Source organism: Phalacrocorax carbo, chromosome 6 (genome assembly GCF_963921805.1).
Source record: "Phalacrocorax carbo chromosome 6, bPhaCar2.1, whole genome shotgun sequence".
Taxonomy (NCBI): domain Eukaryota; kingdom Metazoa; phylum Chordata; class Aves; order Suliformes; family Phalacrocoracidae; genus Phalacrocorax; species Phalacrocorax carbo.
In genome coordinates this window covers 39,255,209-39,271,779 of record NC_087518.1, presented here as the reverse complement: position 1 = coordinate 39,271,779, position 16,571 = coordinate 39,255,209, and the positions used below count along the sequence as shown (strand labels likewise).

General features: G+C 40.9%; 1 protein-coding gene across 1 annotated transcript in view; it reads right to left on the bottom strand.

Moving 5' to 3' along the window:
* Positions 1-4,731: 4,731 nt before the first annotated feature.
* The window catches only part of SLC44A5 (solute carrier family 44 member 5), a 109,272-nt gene continuing 97,432 nt past the window's right edge, over positions 4,732-16,571 (bottom strand). Inside the window, exons 18-22 of the mRNA XM_064454821.1 lie at positions 15,806-15,879; positions 13,882-13,952; positions 12,417-12,505; positions 11,686-11,770; positions 4,732-9,751 (exon numbers count right to left, since the gene is read on the bottom strand). Coding sequence (XP_064310891.1) covers positions 9,639-9,751; positions 11,686-11,770; positions 12,417-12,505; positions 13,882-13,952; positions 15,806-15,879 — 432 coding nt within the window. The 3' untranslated portion in view covers positions 4,732-9,638. The remainder of the gene's footprint in view (positions 9,752-11,685; positions 11,771-12,416; positions 12,506-13,881; positions 13,953-15,805; positions 15,880-16,571) is intronic.

Genomic DNA, 16,571 nt, shown 5'->3' with positions numbered 1-16,571 from the left:
AGCTAGATTTGTTCAGGCTTGAGAAAAGGAGGCTCAGAGGGGATCTCATCACCACGTACCAGTAGTTAAGGGGCAGCTACAAAGAAGATGGAGACTCCCTTTTTACACAGAGTCACATGGAGAGGACAAGGGGGAATGGACACAAGTTGCTCTTGGGGAGATTCCGATTGGACATGGGAGGAAAACTTTTCACAGTGAGGACAGTCACCCATTGGAATAATCTCCCCAGGGAAGTGGTTGACTCGGCCACGTTGGACACTTTTAAGAGTCGTCTGGACAGGGTGCTGGGCCATCTTGTCTAGACTGCGCTCTTCCTAGAAAGGTTGGGTAACCAAAACCAGAGTCAAATGTTTGACTCTCCAGCCATCATTTGTCTCCTTTCTGGCACACATCTTTTCTCTTTTACTCCCTCTGATTTCTTTTTTCCCCACACAAATAAGCACGCACCAAATCAACAGTAGTCCTGGGAAAAGACCTCACAACTTCCTTTTCTGCCTGAAGATTGCACATTCCTCTCTTCACACAACTCTCTCTGGACTTCTTCCCCACCCCTCTCATAAAGAGCTTTTCCCTCATACACATACACATAACTACGTATCAGCTCTCTTTTGGACATTGCTGTCTTGTGGGGGTTTTTTACTTCTTGTTGTTGTGGTGGTTTGTGTTTTTTTTTTCTTAAAGCCCTCCCACATCTGAACAGGACGCAATCCCCTCCCCCTCTCCCGGGAATGATATCTCATAATAGCTGCCATCACAAACTGCACCAATATTATTTCCCAAGTTGACCTCATGGGAGAAAGCTGTCTCCTGCTCCAAACCTACAAACAAAGCTTATTACCAAAATATGGGAAGCCTAGAACAAGTAACAGCACACTGGTATAAAAAAAGTTATACATTTTCTTATTTTAAAATTAAGCTATTGTGTTTGAAAGACAGCTACTCTATTAAAAAAAAAAAAAAGCCACACAAAGAAATGTTTGCTTTTTTTAATGTGAGTTAGCAGGTCATCCAAGAAAGCTAACCATAAAAATGTCGTTTAAATTGGATGTAAACGGTAATTCGCTGAATGTGGGAACAACTAACAGCCACCTTTCTTACCATTTTCAGAAATAATGAGCAGAAATACTAGCACTCCTATAACATGGATATAAGCACTTACTGAAAATATGATTTTAAGACAGAAACATTTTTCTATGTATGTTATGCATAGTCAAAGACATAGAAATGTTACCTTTCCATATACAGTTTGATCTTCAGTGTCTCTGCAGGAATTTGTACAGGCATCTTGGTAGACATATGCGACAGGGCGTGTTCAAACACACAGTTACAAGTTGCTGGTCATGACATCATTTCAGAAAGAGTTGCCACGGCTGGACACCAAGAACCACTAAAATTAAACTCACAAAGATAATATCTACTTGTTTAAGCTCCAGTGACCCAGAACAGCTACAGCTGAGTATTATACTATGATTTGTTAAACTGTTTTGGACCATTGTTAGTGTTCTCACAAAATAACTCACTTGTGGGCATGATGATGCTATTTAAGTATTTAGTATTTCTGTAAATAACTGGAACAGCATAAGCTAAAAAAAAGTAAAAACAAACTACACCACCCCCACCCCCCTTTTTGACATTATCATTTGGAGCAAATTAAGCACGCAACATTCTCCTGAGACTGCTTCGATTCTTTTCCAAACCTGGGCTCTTTCAGACTGCAAAATTAAAATAGATCCCCCACAGAGCCCAGCCAAACCAACAGAAATGCAAACTTGGGACTTGATGAAATGAAAGTTGATTCAAGACAGGAAATTGAGTTGGTCAGATGTGTTGAAAATGATGGCAACCAGAAACTACATTATGAAGCTCTGTACAAAACAATCCCTTCCTTTCCCTCTCCAAGCCATCTGCAGATGTGTGGATTTGCAAAGCAGCATGCCAGTTCTCAGAAGAAAATGCACCAATGGCATCGTTCATCTGCAAAGTCAAACTGCAAAGACGTCACAGGTGGTACACATCAAACACTGGCCAAGACAAAAGCAGAAACATTTTCATCCGATATTTATGACCAGGGTCTGGTTCATTATAACAGGGCAGTTACGTTATCATTTCCTCCTTCAGCGGAAATTTCAGCCCGACCACACCGCTGCTGACTGCACCACTAGTCTGTCCCAGCGTGGCTGCAGCACAGTTATGACTAATGGTGCCAGAGTTGAAAGTAAGGCGACCTCTTCCCCCTTTCCCCTGCGCAGCAGGCACTGATGCTGGGGCAGAGAGCTCCCCCGGTAAGGCACACAGAAGCTAGGTGCTTCCCGCAACAAACCTAGCGACTCAAAATGAGTGGCCGTGCTGCATCCTATCAAGTGACGACAGGGGTCATTGATCCACACCCCAGGCCTGCGGGGGAGACTTGCGTGGTACGGCACTCCCCTTGGGTAACGGGCGACTAGGAAGAACAAACCTAGCAAAAGAAGTAGGAGCCCTAGAAAAGGCTGCACATCAGACTGCTGGTACACAAGAGAAAAACTCAGGCTAGGTTTTGAATTCAGCTGGATATGGATTAAAGTTTCTATGGCATGCAGCCAGTGTTAGATTTAAATGTAATATGAATGGCAAGAAAAACCATGTGAGATCTAAAACACGTCAGTCTGAAAACACATTTAAAAGGAGGCAAGAAAGCAATTTTTTTAGTAAGCTTGACATTTTCTGAAGGAGAACAATGTAACTAATAGCTGCAGTCAGTTCCAACAGACCATGTGCGTTAACAGGAGATACTGATGTAGTTTAAAAAAAAATCCAGATTTAATTAAAATAACTATGTACATATGAGACACATAGTAAAGGTCTCTATGCTCCAAAAATCCCCTTACAATAACTTTTATGTTACAAATGTATCTTCCAGTGTCTGGGTACACTATGATAGGTTCTGCAGGGCTGTACATGATCACCTGAATTCAAACAATGATCTTGTGCTTTAACACACAGGGTACTTTGCTGCTACTGCTGTTTATTGCCACGGTCAGAACTGAACTTTACAGCGATGCTTTAGAGAACAAAAAGAATGCAGGCTTTGCTTGCTAAATTTGTGTCTGATCAAATGTTAAAAAAGAAGGAAAAAGCAGCATGCTTTCATGAAAATTTACAGTAAAACAGCAGTGTCTTTTGGCTCTTCTAAGCAACTGTTCTCTACCAGGCTTGTACTTCTTGTGTTGCACGGCCTCGGTCAGCCTAGCCGCTAAACTGGGCTCAGGGAACAGCAGTAGCCCTCTGAAGACCACTTCTACAGTTTGCTTTTCACCGTTTAGTTTGGACTGACATCGCCCACATCTAAATCTTCCAGGCTGAGCCATTCTCCTCTCCGTATGCATTTGCTTTGTCACAGCTTTACTTTCCCAGCAGCTGTCACCCACCCCCGAGGCACGGCCAGGTCACAACCCCTGCACAGCAGAGCTGTGCTGTGCAAGTACCACCGGTCATGGGTGCGATGGCCACTGGCTGATGATACGGCTGACGGGACAACCCAAACCCACCAACCTCCCCACCAAAACTGACAGCATTTAACCCTTTTTAAGACATAGCATCCTACAGTGTAACACTAACACACTGATCATCTTCCCTTAAATGATATGGGCTGCAACTCTGAATTTAAAGCTCTGTGTAACCTGTGGGCTTGAACGCATCTGTTTGCTATTCAGTCACTGAAGCCCCAGCACAGAGCCATACTTTCTCCATTGAAGCATTTCTAGCTAACGTCTCCTCCCGCTGCAGCTGCCACTCCACCCAAGATGACAGCAATGCCCAGCTGTCAGCATCATAGCTTTATGTGCTAATTAAAAAACTCCATCTCGAGGTTTCATTGCAGTGATCACTGAATGCCAGAAGCATCCTCAAACAAGGCTCCCCGCATATGGAATGACTTACAATGCATACTTTAGGTATTAACCTCCAGCCCAAACTCTCCCTTTGTCCTGCCTCCAAATAGCTGCCCCGGTGCTGCCTCTGCTGAAATGCACCCTCATCTCTGAAAAGCTTTTCCATGGCTTTTAGTTGTTTGGGGTTCCCCCCGCGCCCCGTCAGCCCGGAGGACGTACTGCAGAAGGAGGTACCACCCCATCTCCCCTACTCGCAGCAAGAGGCCGCTGGCCGGCCTGGGACTCTGGCCTGCTACAGCCCCAGCCGTGATTTCAACACCTACAGTGGCATTTCCCGTGGAAGCTAAGACAGGGAAGTCAACCCAGTAAATATGCAATACAAGTTTTGCTGACCTCGCACAAAGACAGGAGAAAAATAGGACTTTTAGTGAGTCCCCAGAACCAGAAAGAGATTTCTACTGAATTACAAGGTAAGGATTCGGCTGATTTAAAGCACACCTTGTCTGGTATGAGATGATGTCAAAACCGGTTCAGCCAAAAAACCTGTGTTTTATTATTACGTGGTTCCAAAAACATAAATAAAAAATGTAATGAACTGCCCTCAAGCTTTTATTAAAAAAAACCTAAGAAACTCCTTTCGTTAAGGAGCGGTGGCATGTGGTCCGGCCCCCCCACGCCGCGGGCCTTCACCTCTGTCCCGAGCAGCCCATCCGCACAGGGCGGAGATGGGCCACACCCAACCGCCGGCCCCGCCCTCCCCGGCCCCACCCCGCCCCTCCCCGCCGCCGGCGGGCTCCGTGCGGCCCCACGCGTGGCACACCCGCCGCCGGCCGGCGCTGGGCACAAAGAGGCTCACCGTGGCTTGTATCTAAACCTTTATTAGAACAATCCCCAAGAGCTGCAAAACAGTGAAGTAACAACAAAATTAAATATGAAACACCTCGGTTATCAAAGATATTTAAACAATCCGTTCCTATTTCTGCATAGCAGAAGCAAACAGGGTTTAGAGCTCAAACCGTCATGCTCATGTTAATTTGGTTTTGGCAAGATAATAACATAACCTCGATAATCACATTAATGAAACGGCAGCCTCCCTTCTCAAAGAGCCTTTTTCGTGATTTTACAACTTATTTGGGACAAGCACGCGTGAACTTCCTACAGCGCAGAGTAACAGACAATATTAGTAGCACTAGTGTTACTTAGACATGAAGAAACAGTTATCTTTCTAATCTGATTACAGCGCAGTACAAATTATGTGTTACCTCAAAAATCATCACCTGTATCAAAAGTTAAAAAATTTAGAATAATTTATAAAACACTTCCAGAATAGCAAATTATCAGTCTTGAAACGGAGGGTGAACGTTATGCTCATGAACGTGCAAATGGACGTAGTACAGTAACACTCGATGTATTTGCCAGCTTTTTTTTCTTTCCGTCTTAAGTCGCAAGAGCCCCTTTCTCCCCGCGGTTACACAGGTACAACACGCGTGATCGTCGTCACTGAAAGCAGAGCAGGCCCTGCTCAGCAATCCACTATACCGTACATTAAAGCTATTTAAAAAAAAAAAATCTACAGTCTTGCATTGTTTTCAATTATTGGCAACACCACACTTGTCAGGCGTTTTCTGCCAGGCCACACAATCCACTTTCACGATCTGACACCAGCAACAGGGAAATTGTGAGTGCTGCATTACGCAGTTCAAATACATCTGGCATCTTTTCTACAATTCCGGTTAATTCAAAATAAAGAGAATATTGTTTTTCCTATCTAGCCTTTTCTGGTTAGCGGTCTACATGGGGTGAATAAACCTCGAAATAGAAGCCAGGTGAAACAATGGCCAGTAAGGCACTTTGGCAGGGAGGACACAGCTGTCCAGGCTGAGCAATCGGTCACAGGGAGACATTCGCCGTCACCCAGAACAGTCAGTCTGTTCTTCATCATCGCATCTCTGACAACCCCTTTTGAGAAGAACGCTTACTGACTGTCCCAGAATCAGCTTTACATTGCATCCGCCAAAATCTTTTTCCTGTTCTACAGCAGAACATGCGACAGTAAAATATTTCATACTTTTAAATACTAATGTTTAAAAGACTACTCAGCATCCTTGTAACACCCAAGAATCAGCTGCTGAGTAATACTTGGAAAAAACCCTCAGCATGAGGAATGATCCCATCTTTCTTGTTTCTTTGTTTTGTTTCTGGGGTCACTTTTTTTTTCTTTCTTTTTTTTTTTTTTTTTTAATAAAATTTGAAGGCTTGACATTAAAACTTTGGTCTAAAACATGTAAAGGAAAGCCATCCATTAATATGTCATAGGGAGGAGACACAATGAATCCAAACCAGAACTAAACCAAACCTGATTGCATGGATATGAGTGTGGGTGCTTTCTACTGTCTCTTGGTTTCTACATTCTGCTTGTTCGAGATCTTCAAAAGAGTTCTTCCTGCCCCTGTAAAAGGGTCTTTCTGCAGAGCCACCCTGACTCTCCAAAACTTCTCCCAGAGAGGAGGCGCCCAGCCAAGGGCCGGGCAGGACCACGACCCGCTGAGCCCTGCGCAGGCGGCAGCACGATGGGCTCCCGCCGGGTGTTCGGTTCTAACACCTCCTCCGCTGCTGCACTGCAAGCGCAGGACGACCGCCAGCCTGCCGGCACTTCGGTCGCTGGGCTGGCCCGCGCCTCGTGGAACGGGCGGGCGTTCTGTCGCCGACTCCCCTGGGCTCAGGAGCAAAGCATATATGACATATTTTACTGTGTTACAGACAGCCACGTGTTCCACTCTCTAAGGTGAAGAATGGAATTTTAAATTTTATATTAAACCAAGCAACAAAGTAAACGGCCAGATCCGTAAATGTCGCCACTAGTACCTCCTCTGTGGTGTAAGTCTGCAGACTCTGGCCCACAGGATTAGTTAAGAACCATTACAATAAGTTAGTCTTAAAATATTTTAAGCGATTCTTTCCCAAGTAAATACTTGCATTAATTTCTACTTAATTCATTAATAGCAATTTATTTTTAAAAAGCCAATTTTAAGATTAAATCATTGTGATTTATTTATTCAATTTATTGATTACAAAATCTACATGGTATTGCTTTGTATTTTCACAGTTCTCATAATTCTATCATTAAGAAAATGGCTTTTAAATTTTCTTCTCAGAAATGATGATCACTTACATTCTAAATAATTTCACAAAATAGTGAGTGGAGCAAATTTATACATATATATATTTTTACTGTATATAAATAATAATACAATTTAAAACTTTCACTTTTAGAAATTCCTTTAGTAAATGCATAGGTTTGTTACAAAAGTCTTCTAATCAAATAACTGTATACTATTTCTACTATGTTTTATTCCTAGTAAACTCTATTGTTACATTCATATGATAAAAAAAGCACGCTGTATTCAGAAATACGCTTTTTCAGTTGAGCTCCCAGTAAGACACTCAAGTCCAGTAGAAATATAGATTACTTAATGCAGTTTCTTTAGCTGCAAACTAATGACACAGTAGTATTTAAAAAATAAAAAAAAAAGCTTTAGCACATGGACTGCAATCAGACCAGCAGCTTTTTTAATCACAGAATGGTGACACATACCCCAGAAAGCTACTGACTTAATTCTCAGAAGAGATTAGAATAGTGGGGGTTTGTATATTCGATGCCACGCACATAATGAGAAAGGAATGATGACAATAATGAAAAACTTCATCAGCCAAGAGTCTGATTTTTTCTGAAGGTAGGTTTCTCAGCCCTTTCTGAACGTCAGGTTTACTCTAGGGTATCTTGAGAGGGGTTATAAAAAACTGAAGCTGCCCACAATCAGTAGTTAGGTTTGAAACTGTATGTAAATGTAAAACCTTTGTTTTACATTACTTGAGTCCTAAACTGAACCACTCACTTCTGCTTCAGGGGAAAGGGCTACAGTGCCCACTGGGCCACAGAGAATCCATACCAGTATCCTGTCACTTGCACCTCAGCTCACAGGATTTCAAGGTCCTACCGTGCCCATGACTGCAAGCACGTGGGTGGTAACTGGTTATGCATCAGCGTGACCCCAGACTTGTTGCATGAAGGACGGTATTTCTGCCTTTGTAGTGGTTACAATCATCACAAACTGGAGCCATAAGTTAGAGAGCAAAATCACTTTGGCATGTGGATCGTCAGTATATTTTCCCCAGAAACTTGCATTCAAATCATCTGGAAAAGAATTTGCCTTTCTCTTTGTGACACAACAGACTCCGGGGGCTAGAAAAGTATTTCCAGGCGCTGAACTCCTGTAACGGATCTGGGAGAGGTATGGCCCATGCCACTCCTGGAAAGCAGACAGTAATGGAATACCTTATTCAGTACGGTGGAATCCATGAAAACTAGGGGCATGCCTCAGTGTGGTTAGGTCCTTGGGCATCCATGAGACTAATAAATTAAAACCTTCTCAGCTCAGCTCAAGTAACAGACTTGAGAAGAACTCCAGTGTAAGACTTTTTCCATGAGCAGGGCTGTTACTACCCTCAGTGACGTTTCCACTAACGGGTCATAAAACTGAACAGTGTTAATGTGCTTTCTACAAATAGATTTTGTACTAATGGCTGGGAAAATTTAGTAATCAAAAAGCAAACTAAATCCTTTGGAGCATCTTTCAGCAGCTAAATAACTCATCCCATATCATGAGGAGACTCGAGTTCAACGTCTTAATACCTTACTGTGTGAGCCACTGAGAGCCTGGAGACCTGCAGAAAGAGCACACCTGGCTCTCGGCACCTGCACGGGCATCGCAACGTCTCATTAAGAAGCCCTTCTGAGCTAGGCAGAGGCAATGGAATTCCTTGTGCACATATACGGCCGAGACTTTCTTCCAAGGAAAAAAAGACTGCATTTGGTTTTCCTTTTGACAAAGCTCAACTTCTTCATAATGCAGAACACAATCAGAGACTCGTTAGAGACAGGGGAATATTAACACAAGTGCATCTCTCTTGGACATCAGCTAAAAATGATACATTCACCATCTTATACCAGATGAAACCTCATTTGTGTGAACCACAAATCCCTTCAAGTGCAGTGGGACCTTCTCTCTGTAATATCATCTTTTAAGCACAACTCACAGAAAACTTCACTTTAAGCTGTATCAGCTATAGTCTTCTCTGACTACCTTCTTTGGGACCTGCAGGGTACCATCATTTCTTAAAAGATGCAGTTGTGGATGTGATTAAAATATCACTACATTTTTCAGTGTAGGGAATCATTAATGCATGTATAATCACAGTTTAAATAGCTGTGAACCAGCTTGTACAAAAAAATACAATCATAGCACCATATTTACAAATTTAGTACCATCTCCTGGTTAACTAGAGAGTCTCAAACTATTTTTTATGGCTAATTAGGTTATATGGTAGTGCTTTCAAAAATTGCCTGAATTTCTTTTACAAATATACATTTATAAAAAGAAACATTATCAAAACTGCTGTCATGTAAGGCAGCAACTTGTGTTACAAAAGTTATTAAAACATCATTATAGACTTAAAAAAGCTTCAAATTTACATTTTCCTTTTCATAGGCACTGTATAAACTAAAACGTGGCCTTGTTTTCACAGCTGTTAGTTTATGCATTTAAACTAGTCAAATGTTACCAATGTTGCTCATTTTTTTAGATATAAGCAAAAGGAAAAAAGAATCACCCATTAACCAGAAGCATCATTTACAGTTTTTACTTTTGCCTACTTTATACACGTTTTGCTTAAAAGTGACACCGTTTTGATGTTGAGGTTTAGCGTATGTTATCCCACTGCCTTCTTAGGGCTTAGTTCCTTCTTCCCTAGAATTCGGTGAAGGCTAGCTGACATGAAGTAGGGTTTTGCTGTAGATCCATCATTTCTTTCCAGATCTTCACCTGAGTTTACACAGCAAAAGCAGCCAAAAGAGAAAACAGCAGTACAACCAGAGAGAGAGGGAAGGAGGGAGGGAGAATTGAAGAAAGAAGAGAGCAAAAGACCAAACATTAAAAAAAAAATCTCAATCAAGGCAATTTAGCTGTATTGTTAAGTTGATGAAGGACACTATAAAATTTCTATTTCCTCAAATCAGAAAAGGTTTGGCAAAAAGCAGACACACAAACGTCCAGCCATTTTCAAATGACAGCAATATATCCTTTTTATTCTTCAGTTCTTTGGTTCGGCAGCATAGGTGGAAATTTTCAGAAACGCTCTTGCCTCCACTGAAGACTGGCATTTTGCCTACTTCTTGCTAGAAAATTTGTCCCAAAGAGAGCTGTGGATTTAAGTGCTTTTAAAAATAGGACCTTTTCTCACTGCCTAAGACAAAGGTCTTTTGAAAACCTGATGCCACAAGTGCACAATATTCTATAAGGCCTCCTGCTGTCCATTACTGAATGGAAGGACAGGAAGAAAAACAGAATATGAATTCAAAATAATGAGGCAGATGTGTTACTTTTTTTCCCTACAGAAGATCATGACTAAATCCCTGGTCTGAGTTCAGCCCAGTGATTACGCCATGCAGTAGCCACAGACCAGTGAACAGTTTCACACTGATGGGCAATCTAGAGGGAGTGTGCAGTGAAGCACAGTCATTTCAGCTGTATCTGCAAAGCCAAGAAGAGAGCACCAGTTGTAAGGAATGGCCAAGAGGTTAGAGGAAGCAAATCTTCATATACCTCCATGGCAGTATATACCACATGTCTTTGGAATAAATTAAAAAGAAAATCTGTTAATTTTTTAGTGCACCAATAAAACTTTCTAAATTCTATTTATTTATGTATAGTTTAGCTTATTTCTTGGAGTGTTTTTAGTGCTATGTCTGCCTGTGATCATGTTTGTGTAGAACCGAAGTCTGTAACTCGAGATAAATAGGACATGGCTTTCAACTACACATCGATTTTCAGTTTTCTGACTGATTTTGTTCCTGTGGCAACCCAGTATTTCCAGAATCGCTGGAACCCTTAGTTCCTAGGGAAGCAGGGTTAAGAAGGTAAATGTTTAAAGCAAAGAAAGAAGTTATGCCATTGTAAGAGGAGAATCAGCATTACCATGTTTATCTTGCCACTGTGATCCACTATGATTATGATAGGTCAAGTCTATGACTATTTCAGTATTTCCTTAGTATTATCAAATAATTCACCCACTGCCAGAACAATCACTGTCACGTAACTTCTACTTGGACCTACCAGAATGACTTTCATTCTCGAAAAATTGTATCTTTGTTTTTTTAATTCAGTAAATCTAGCAAATGGAATGTATTTTTAAATAAGTGCATCCTCTTCTTATAATCACGTCCTGATTTGAGAATAACAGATTTCTTTTATGATTTTAGTATTCTCTGACTGGTCACATTGAACAGCAGTCCCTTTGAGAATGCCCAAGATTGCTTGCCATTGCGGTCCAAGGAACAGATAGTTTTTAAAATGGTATTTCACACAGATTTGAAGGTAATGCAGCATAACACTCTGTTGGAAATGAAGGACCACCTATATACCAAAGAATAACCTTGTTGTTAACAAGAGGTTTGAGTGAATCATTGCTGTACAGGGCTCTTTACAAAGCACCCAGAAGCAAACTGTTAATGAAAGCTAAGGACCACCTGAAAAGCAAAAGCCAGATATCCCCATGAGCCATATTGCTACCTTCCATTACTTAAACTAATTAAATTTGAATACTAAAACACTTCTGCACTGAAGAATGCATCAAGAAGCCAGTCTGAAAAGCAGAAGCAGTTCACATGTAACCAGAATTCTGTAAAGAATGGAAAAGGGGGTTTTCTACTCCTCTCCCGTGACTTGCATGTATTAGTGAAAGAAAACATAGTACTTACAAAAGCAGAGGAAAAGCGTGTCGACACACATTGCATAGACACTGAAGAACCCGTGTGCAACTAGGTAGGAGCCAATAATGACTGTCTACAAAAAACAAACCACAATAAAACCCCAAATTTAGTTTGGCACCAATGTGGCAGTGTTAACACAAGTCAGCCTAGTCTGATAAGCAAACTTGGGAGGATTTAATGGCAGCTCTGTAATTCTACCAAAGGTTACTACTGCTGTGGAAAGGGATCGTGGGTTCAAGACACTGTATCCTAACAGTAGCTGCTAGTTTTCCAGCTGCCAAATTGGACCCATTTCAACCCCCAAAGAGAATATATGCCAAGAATATATTCCAAACTCCTCCAAGATTATTCTAAAGAACCACCCATCCTGGAGATGTTCCAGAGTCTAGGGGGGCTACAAAAGGAGAAGGAGTTGCATCACAAGTCCCTTCCATTAGAAGCCACACTGTCATCAGTGCCCCACCACCAGCCTTTACTGTCTGGGAAGTTTGAGCAAAGCAGATGTGAAACCTAATTTTTCTGAAGGTGCAGAGTCACTGCAATGCCATTTCTGCCTGAAGGATCCAGAGGACTAGAGTGTAGCAGAGCAGTCCTCACTTCAGTGGATAGTATGCCGCCATGGAGGGGATGACAACAGGAGCTGTTACCAGACCGTGCCCTGAGCAGTCTGAGCACCTCAAACTGCCCTCAGTGTTCAGGAGATTAGATGGTTGTCTTACCAACAATGGTACCCAGTAGTAATTTAATGTTGGTGCTTCCTGTGCAAATAGTGGGATTCTCTGTGTGAAGAAAAAGAATGCAAGAACACCTGCAAGAAGCACAGATGATTAGCGATTCCTATGCTAACTCTGATTTCCTAACACCTAAAGACGACAAAAGAAACAGACAACAGATCCAAGGTTGGTTTAAATGAGAATTTGTAAACAATAAATTCCTCAATATTAATTATCTGCTGGATCTGTGAACTAACAGAAAAGCTATGTAAATGAATCAACTACCATAAAGATATTCATGGGCCCAGAAACACTTTAATGAATTGTTGTTTCATCATACTACTGATTTTAATAGCAAAATTAATAAATAATGATAAACTTGACAATGACATGGGATAACAAAGATCATTGGGTGCATCTTTTCTAAAATAAAAAGAATGAGCAAAATTCTGCTGTTTTAAATTTTATTGCTTGAAGAAATACTTAAGTATTTCAGATTAAAAGAAGAAATGGCAGTGCTAGTGATAAGCACAACAATAAGTTTAGAACAGATCAATGCATCTACAACAGAAATCATCCAAGGAATTTATTCCTGAAGAGGACAAAGACATGAATTAACTTCATTGTTTCACGGCTTACGTTTCAGAGAATATGTTTCAAATAAAGTTTGCTACCCTAGTTTGAAAGTCATTCTACAGTAATGATAAAATATTTTACATCTGGTTTTGGTACTAAATTGAAACTTTTAATTAAAATATAATTCATTAGTAATCTTTTAAAATATACAGAATACAAAATACAGTTATTTGTAAAATAATGTTTTGAAACTGCTGTGACAATTTAGAAAAAACACAAGGGAATACTGCCAACTTGAATTTCTAAAAGTGCTTAATTTAAAAAAAATTTCACTTTTCTGTCACAGAAGACCATGAATAATATATTTTGATATTTACTGATAACTAGGAAAACCCTATAAGGATGTTAGAAACATTATTTCTTTTCTCTAGCTTATAGCTATAGTGGTCTTGAATACAGCAGAGCTTCTGCAGACCTGCACTGCCTTCTCTTGTATGCATGCTGTCTGCTACCAGGTGAATCTCATTTGCAATTTTGTTCAGGTCTAACTAAGGGAGAACCAACTGCAGCTGACTAATTTGATGTGAATTTGGTTTGATATAGCTGTGATGCTTTGGCTGCAGAAGTCCTTGCTCCAGCAACACATGCAAGAGCAGTAAAAGCAATTATGGAAAAGATGCTGTCAGCAAAACATTGGGGAGGAGGGGGAAGGGAAAAAAAAGAAAAAATATATTTTATTTCAATCTTGCAAATCCTAGAAACACAGGAACAGCTTCCCTAATAGTTAGGCCAATGAGAACTGCCAGCTCTTAACTAAGCATATATGAATATAGCAGGCATACTTGTAGGTACCAGAAAATAGAACATACCATTTGGAAAAAATCAATTTACTTACCTACACCACCAGCGACGAGAATTTTCCCCAGGAATAAAAGAAAGTCTGTAACTTTGTCCAGAACTGCAACTCTGTTCAGCAAAGAACAAATGATACAGTCACACAAACCAGACATTTGTATTTTTTCTCCTTAAATCTATGGATAATTGACAAAACACGACCAAGAAGCTGTCTTCTGCTGGTTTCACAGGCTGACAATACAACAATGCAGAAACACAACACCAAGATGAGCTTTGTTACAGCCTAATCCCATGAGGCAAAAAAAGCACTGAGTCTGCTGTTGAGATAGGCCTTAATGCAGCAATACTGCCATGGCACTTGAAGACTGTTTATTGCTCTTGCTGGTTAAAAAAAACCAAAACACACACTCAAACCAATCCAAACCAAAACATTAAAATATTTTTATTTCAGTCTTTCTAGTAGGGTCACAGATAAGCCAGCCCACAAGAGACAAAGTACACACCAAAACGAAAAGCAATATTTGTGTAGACCTTGGTCTATCTGGCCACATTTCATGACCCATAACATGCCAGATCTATTATTTTAAGATATCATGGTACAACACTGAAGGCAGGAGGCCTCAAAGCAGGGAGACAATCACAGATGAATGAATGAAGGTAGACAGAAAAATGGACAGTAAATATGCAGCCCTCAAGGAAAGCAACAGTAGGGAATTTCTGCTTGAAATCCTGCTGGCCTGTCTTATCAGAAACTGCATGTTAATGATGGGATGGAAAATGAGTTTTGTATCATCAGCCTCTTGACAGCACTGAAGGCTATGGATATGGTAATATACAGCACTGACTACCACGAAAGATAAACATTAAGAAATATTAAAGAGAACAAATCATCATTAACCTGTCAGAATTCAGAATTAGCAAAACACACAAGATAAAAACACCTAATTTGAAACAATAAAATTATATGCCTGGTTTTTAGGTATCGCTCTTACTGATTAAGGGCAAAAGCACAGAGGACAGTGAGGTGATGCTCTGAAAGGAAACAAAGGCAGCTTCTCTTTCCTGTTGCACAGGCACTACACAGCATGGACACCACTGTATCAATATTAATGCAGGGTAACAGAGTGAATGCACTCCGTTCTCCCATCTCCAATCTCTTCCTCCTCTTTCTTAAGCATCATTTCCCTTTTCCTGTCTTTCAGCCTCCCCCTCCATTCCTCTCCTCCCAGTCCTTCACTTAATTTAAACCACCCAACCAGTTTCACTGTGTCTCTTGCTTGGTAATTAGATTGTCTGTTATCGCATCAATGTGGCCTGCTCCTAAGTTATTCTCCCATTATTTTTTGATCTCACAGCAGTACAGGAAGAGCCAGGAGCAACGAAGAAAAGTACTGATGAGAACAGGGAGTTTGGCAGGAATCTTGGTAGTGGGGAAAAGGGCCAGGGGAGTTCCCAGCACCAGGGGAGATCTGGTTATGTTAAAGATACTGGTTTTGAAAGCAAAGTACTCTCTCTTCTTCACTGCCACTCTCTGACACCCCCATAAGCTTTCTGGATGAATCTGAAGATTTAGGTCTTTCTGTTTCCTTTTCACAGCCAGTGAGTGGACCAAAGCTCAAGAACCATACATAGGGGAGATGATGAGCACCCCATTCCCGTATATCTGTAGATCTCCTCTCAGGGGCTCCATTGATTCCTTGGAGGCACTATTACAATCTACTGGTTGCTTACGAATTTAAAAGAGCAATCACAACAAAACTGTTAGATTATATCAACTTTGCATATATTACTGTGTTGGACAGCCTGCTGTTACACACTGAGTGTTAGAAGTGAGGACCATGTCTGAGGACAGAAGCACCTTCCAATAATATTTGGACGACACATGGGAAAGGAAAGCAATGTGTCTTCAGAGTGCAATAGCAGGAAATCCTGACATTTCCAAGGACTGAAAGATGGCCCCTTACCTCACCACATTCCGCATGAGCAAAAAGAATGCTTCCTTTGCTGAGGTGCAGAAGTTTTTACCATATATGGCAATCTGCAAAATAATAGTAGCTGTTAAGTATTTTAAATAATTAGGATACCTCCTTGTATGCCAGAATCTTATTGAGTGTAATGTATAGTTCTCTATAATATGTGGCCTTGAAACATAAAGCACTTCTCCCAGTCACCTGCTACCTCTCAATGCTTCCTACCAGAGTATTATCCATCTCTGCCTTCAAATCACCTGGTGATGAGCATGCCACCCCTTGTGATCTTGCAGACAGTATACTCAATACGTAGTTTGCCAAGTAGAGGAAATAAGGTACTTGCTAACAGATTCTTCTTACTTTGCTAGTTACCTACACTAGACTTATAGTCACGGAAAGGAACAAGCACTTGTAGATCAGAAATGAGTTGAACTGTGTAGGTGTCTCCTTGGACCTGACGCTGCTTTCACTTAAGAAGAGATGAGCAATACCAGTATCAAAGTCAGTGGATTCACACCAGCATAAAGTAAAGCAGCTAAAGTTATTCAGGAACAAAACAATTTCTTCTTCCTGGAACAGTGTCCACAAGGGTAAGATATACTAGAACAGCTCTTAGTGCAGTCAGTTTACCAACTGTAAACAAGATAGTAAAAAAGAATACTTCCTCTTCAAGATGGCATTAATTTGAAACATCAGTTGCATGAACATGGGTTTATAATGCGCCCATTACAGCCGCTCCTTTGAGATAACAAGTCTGTGA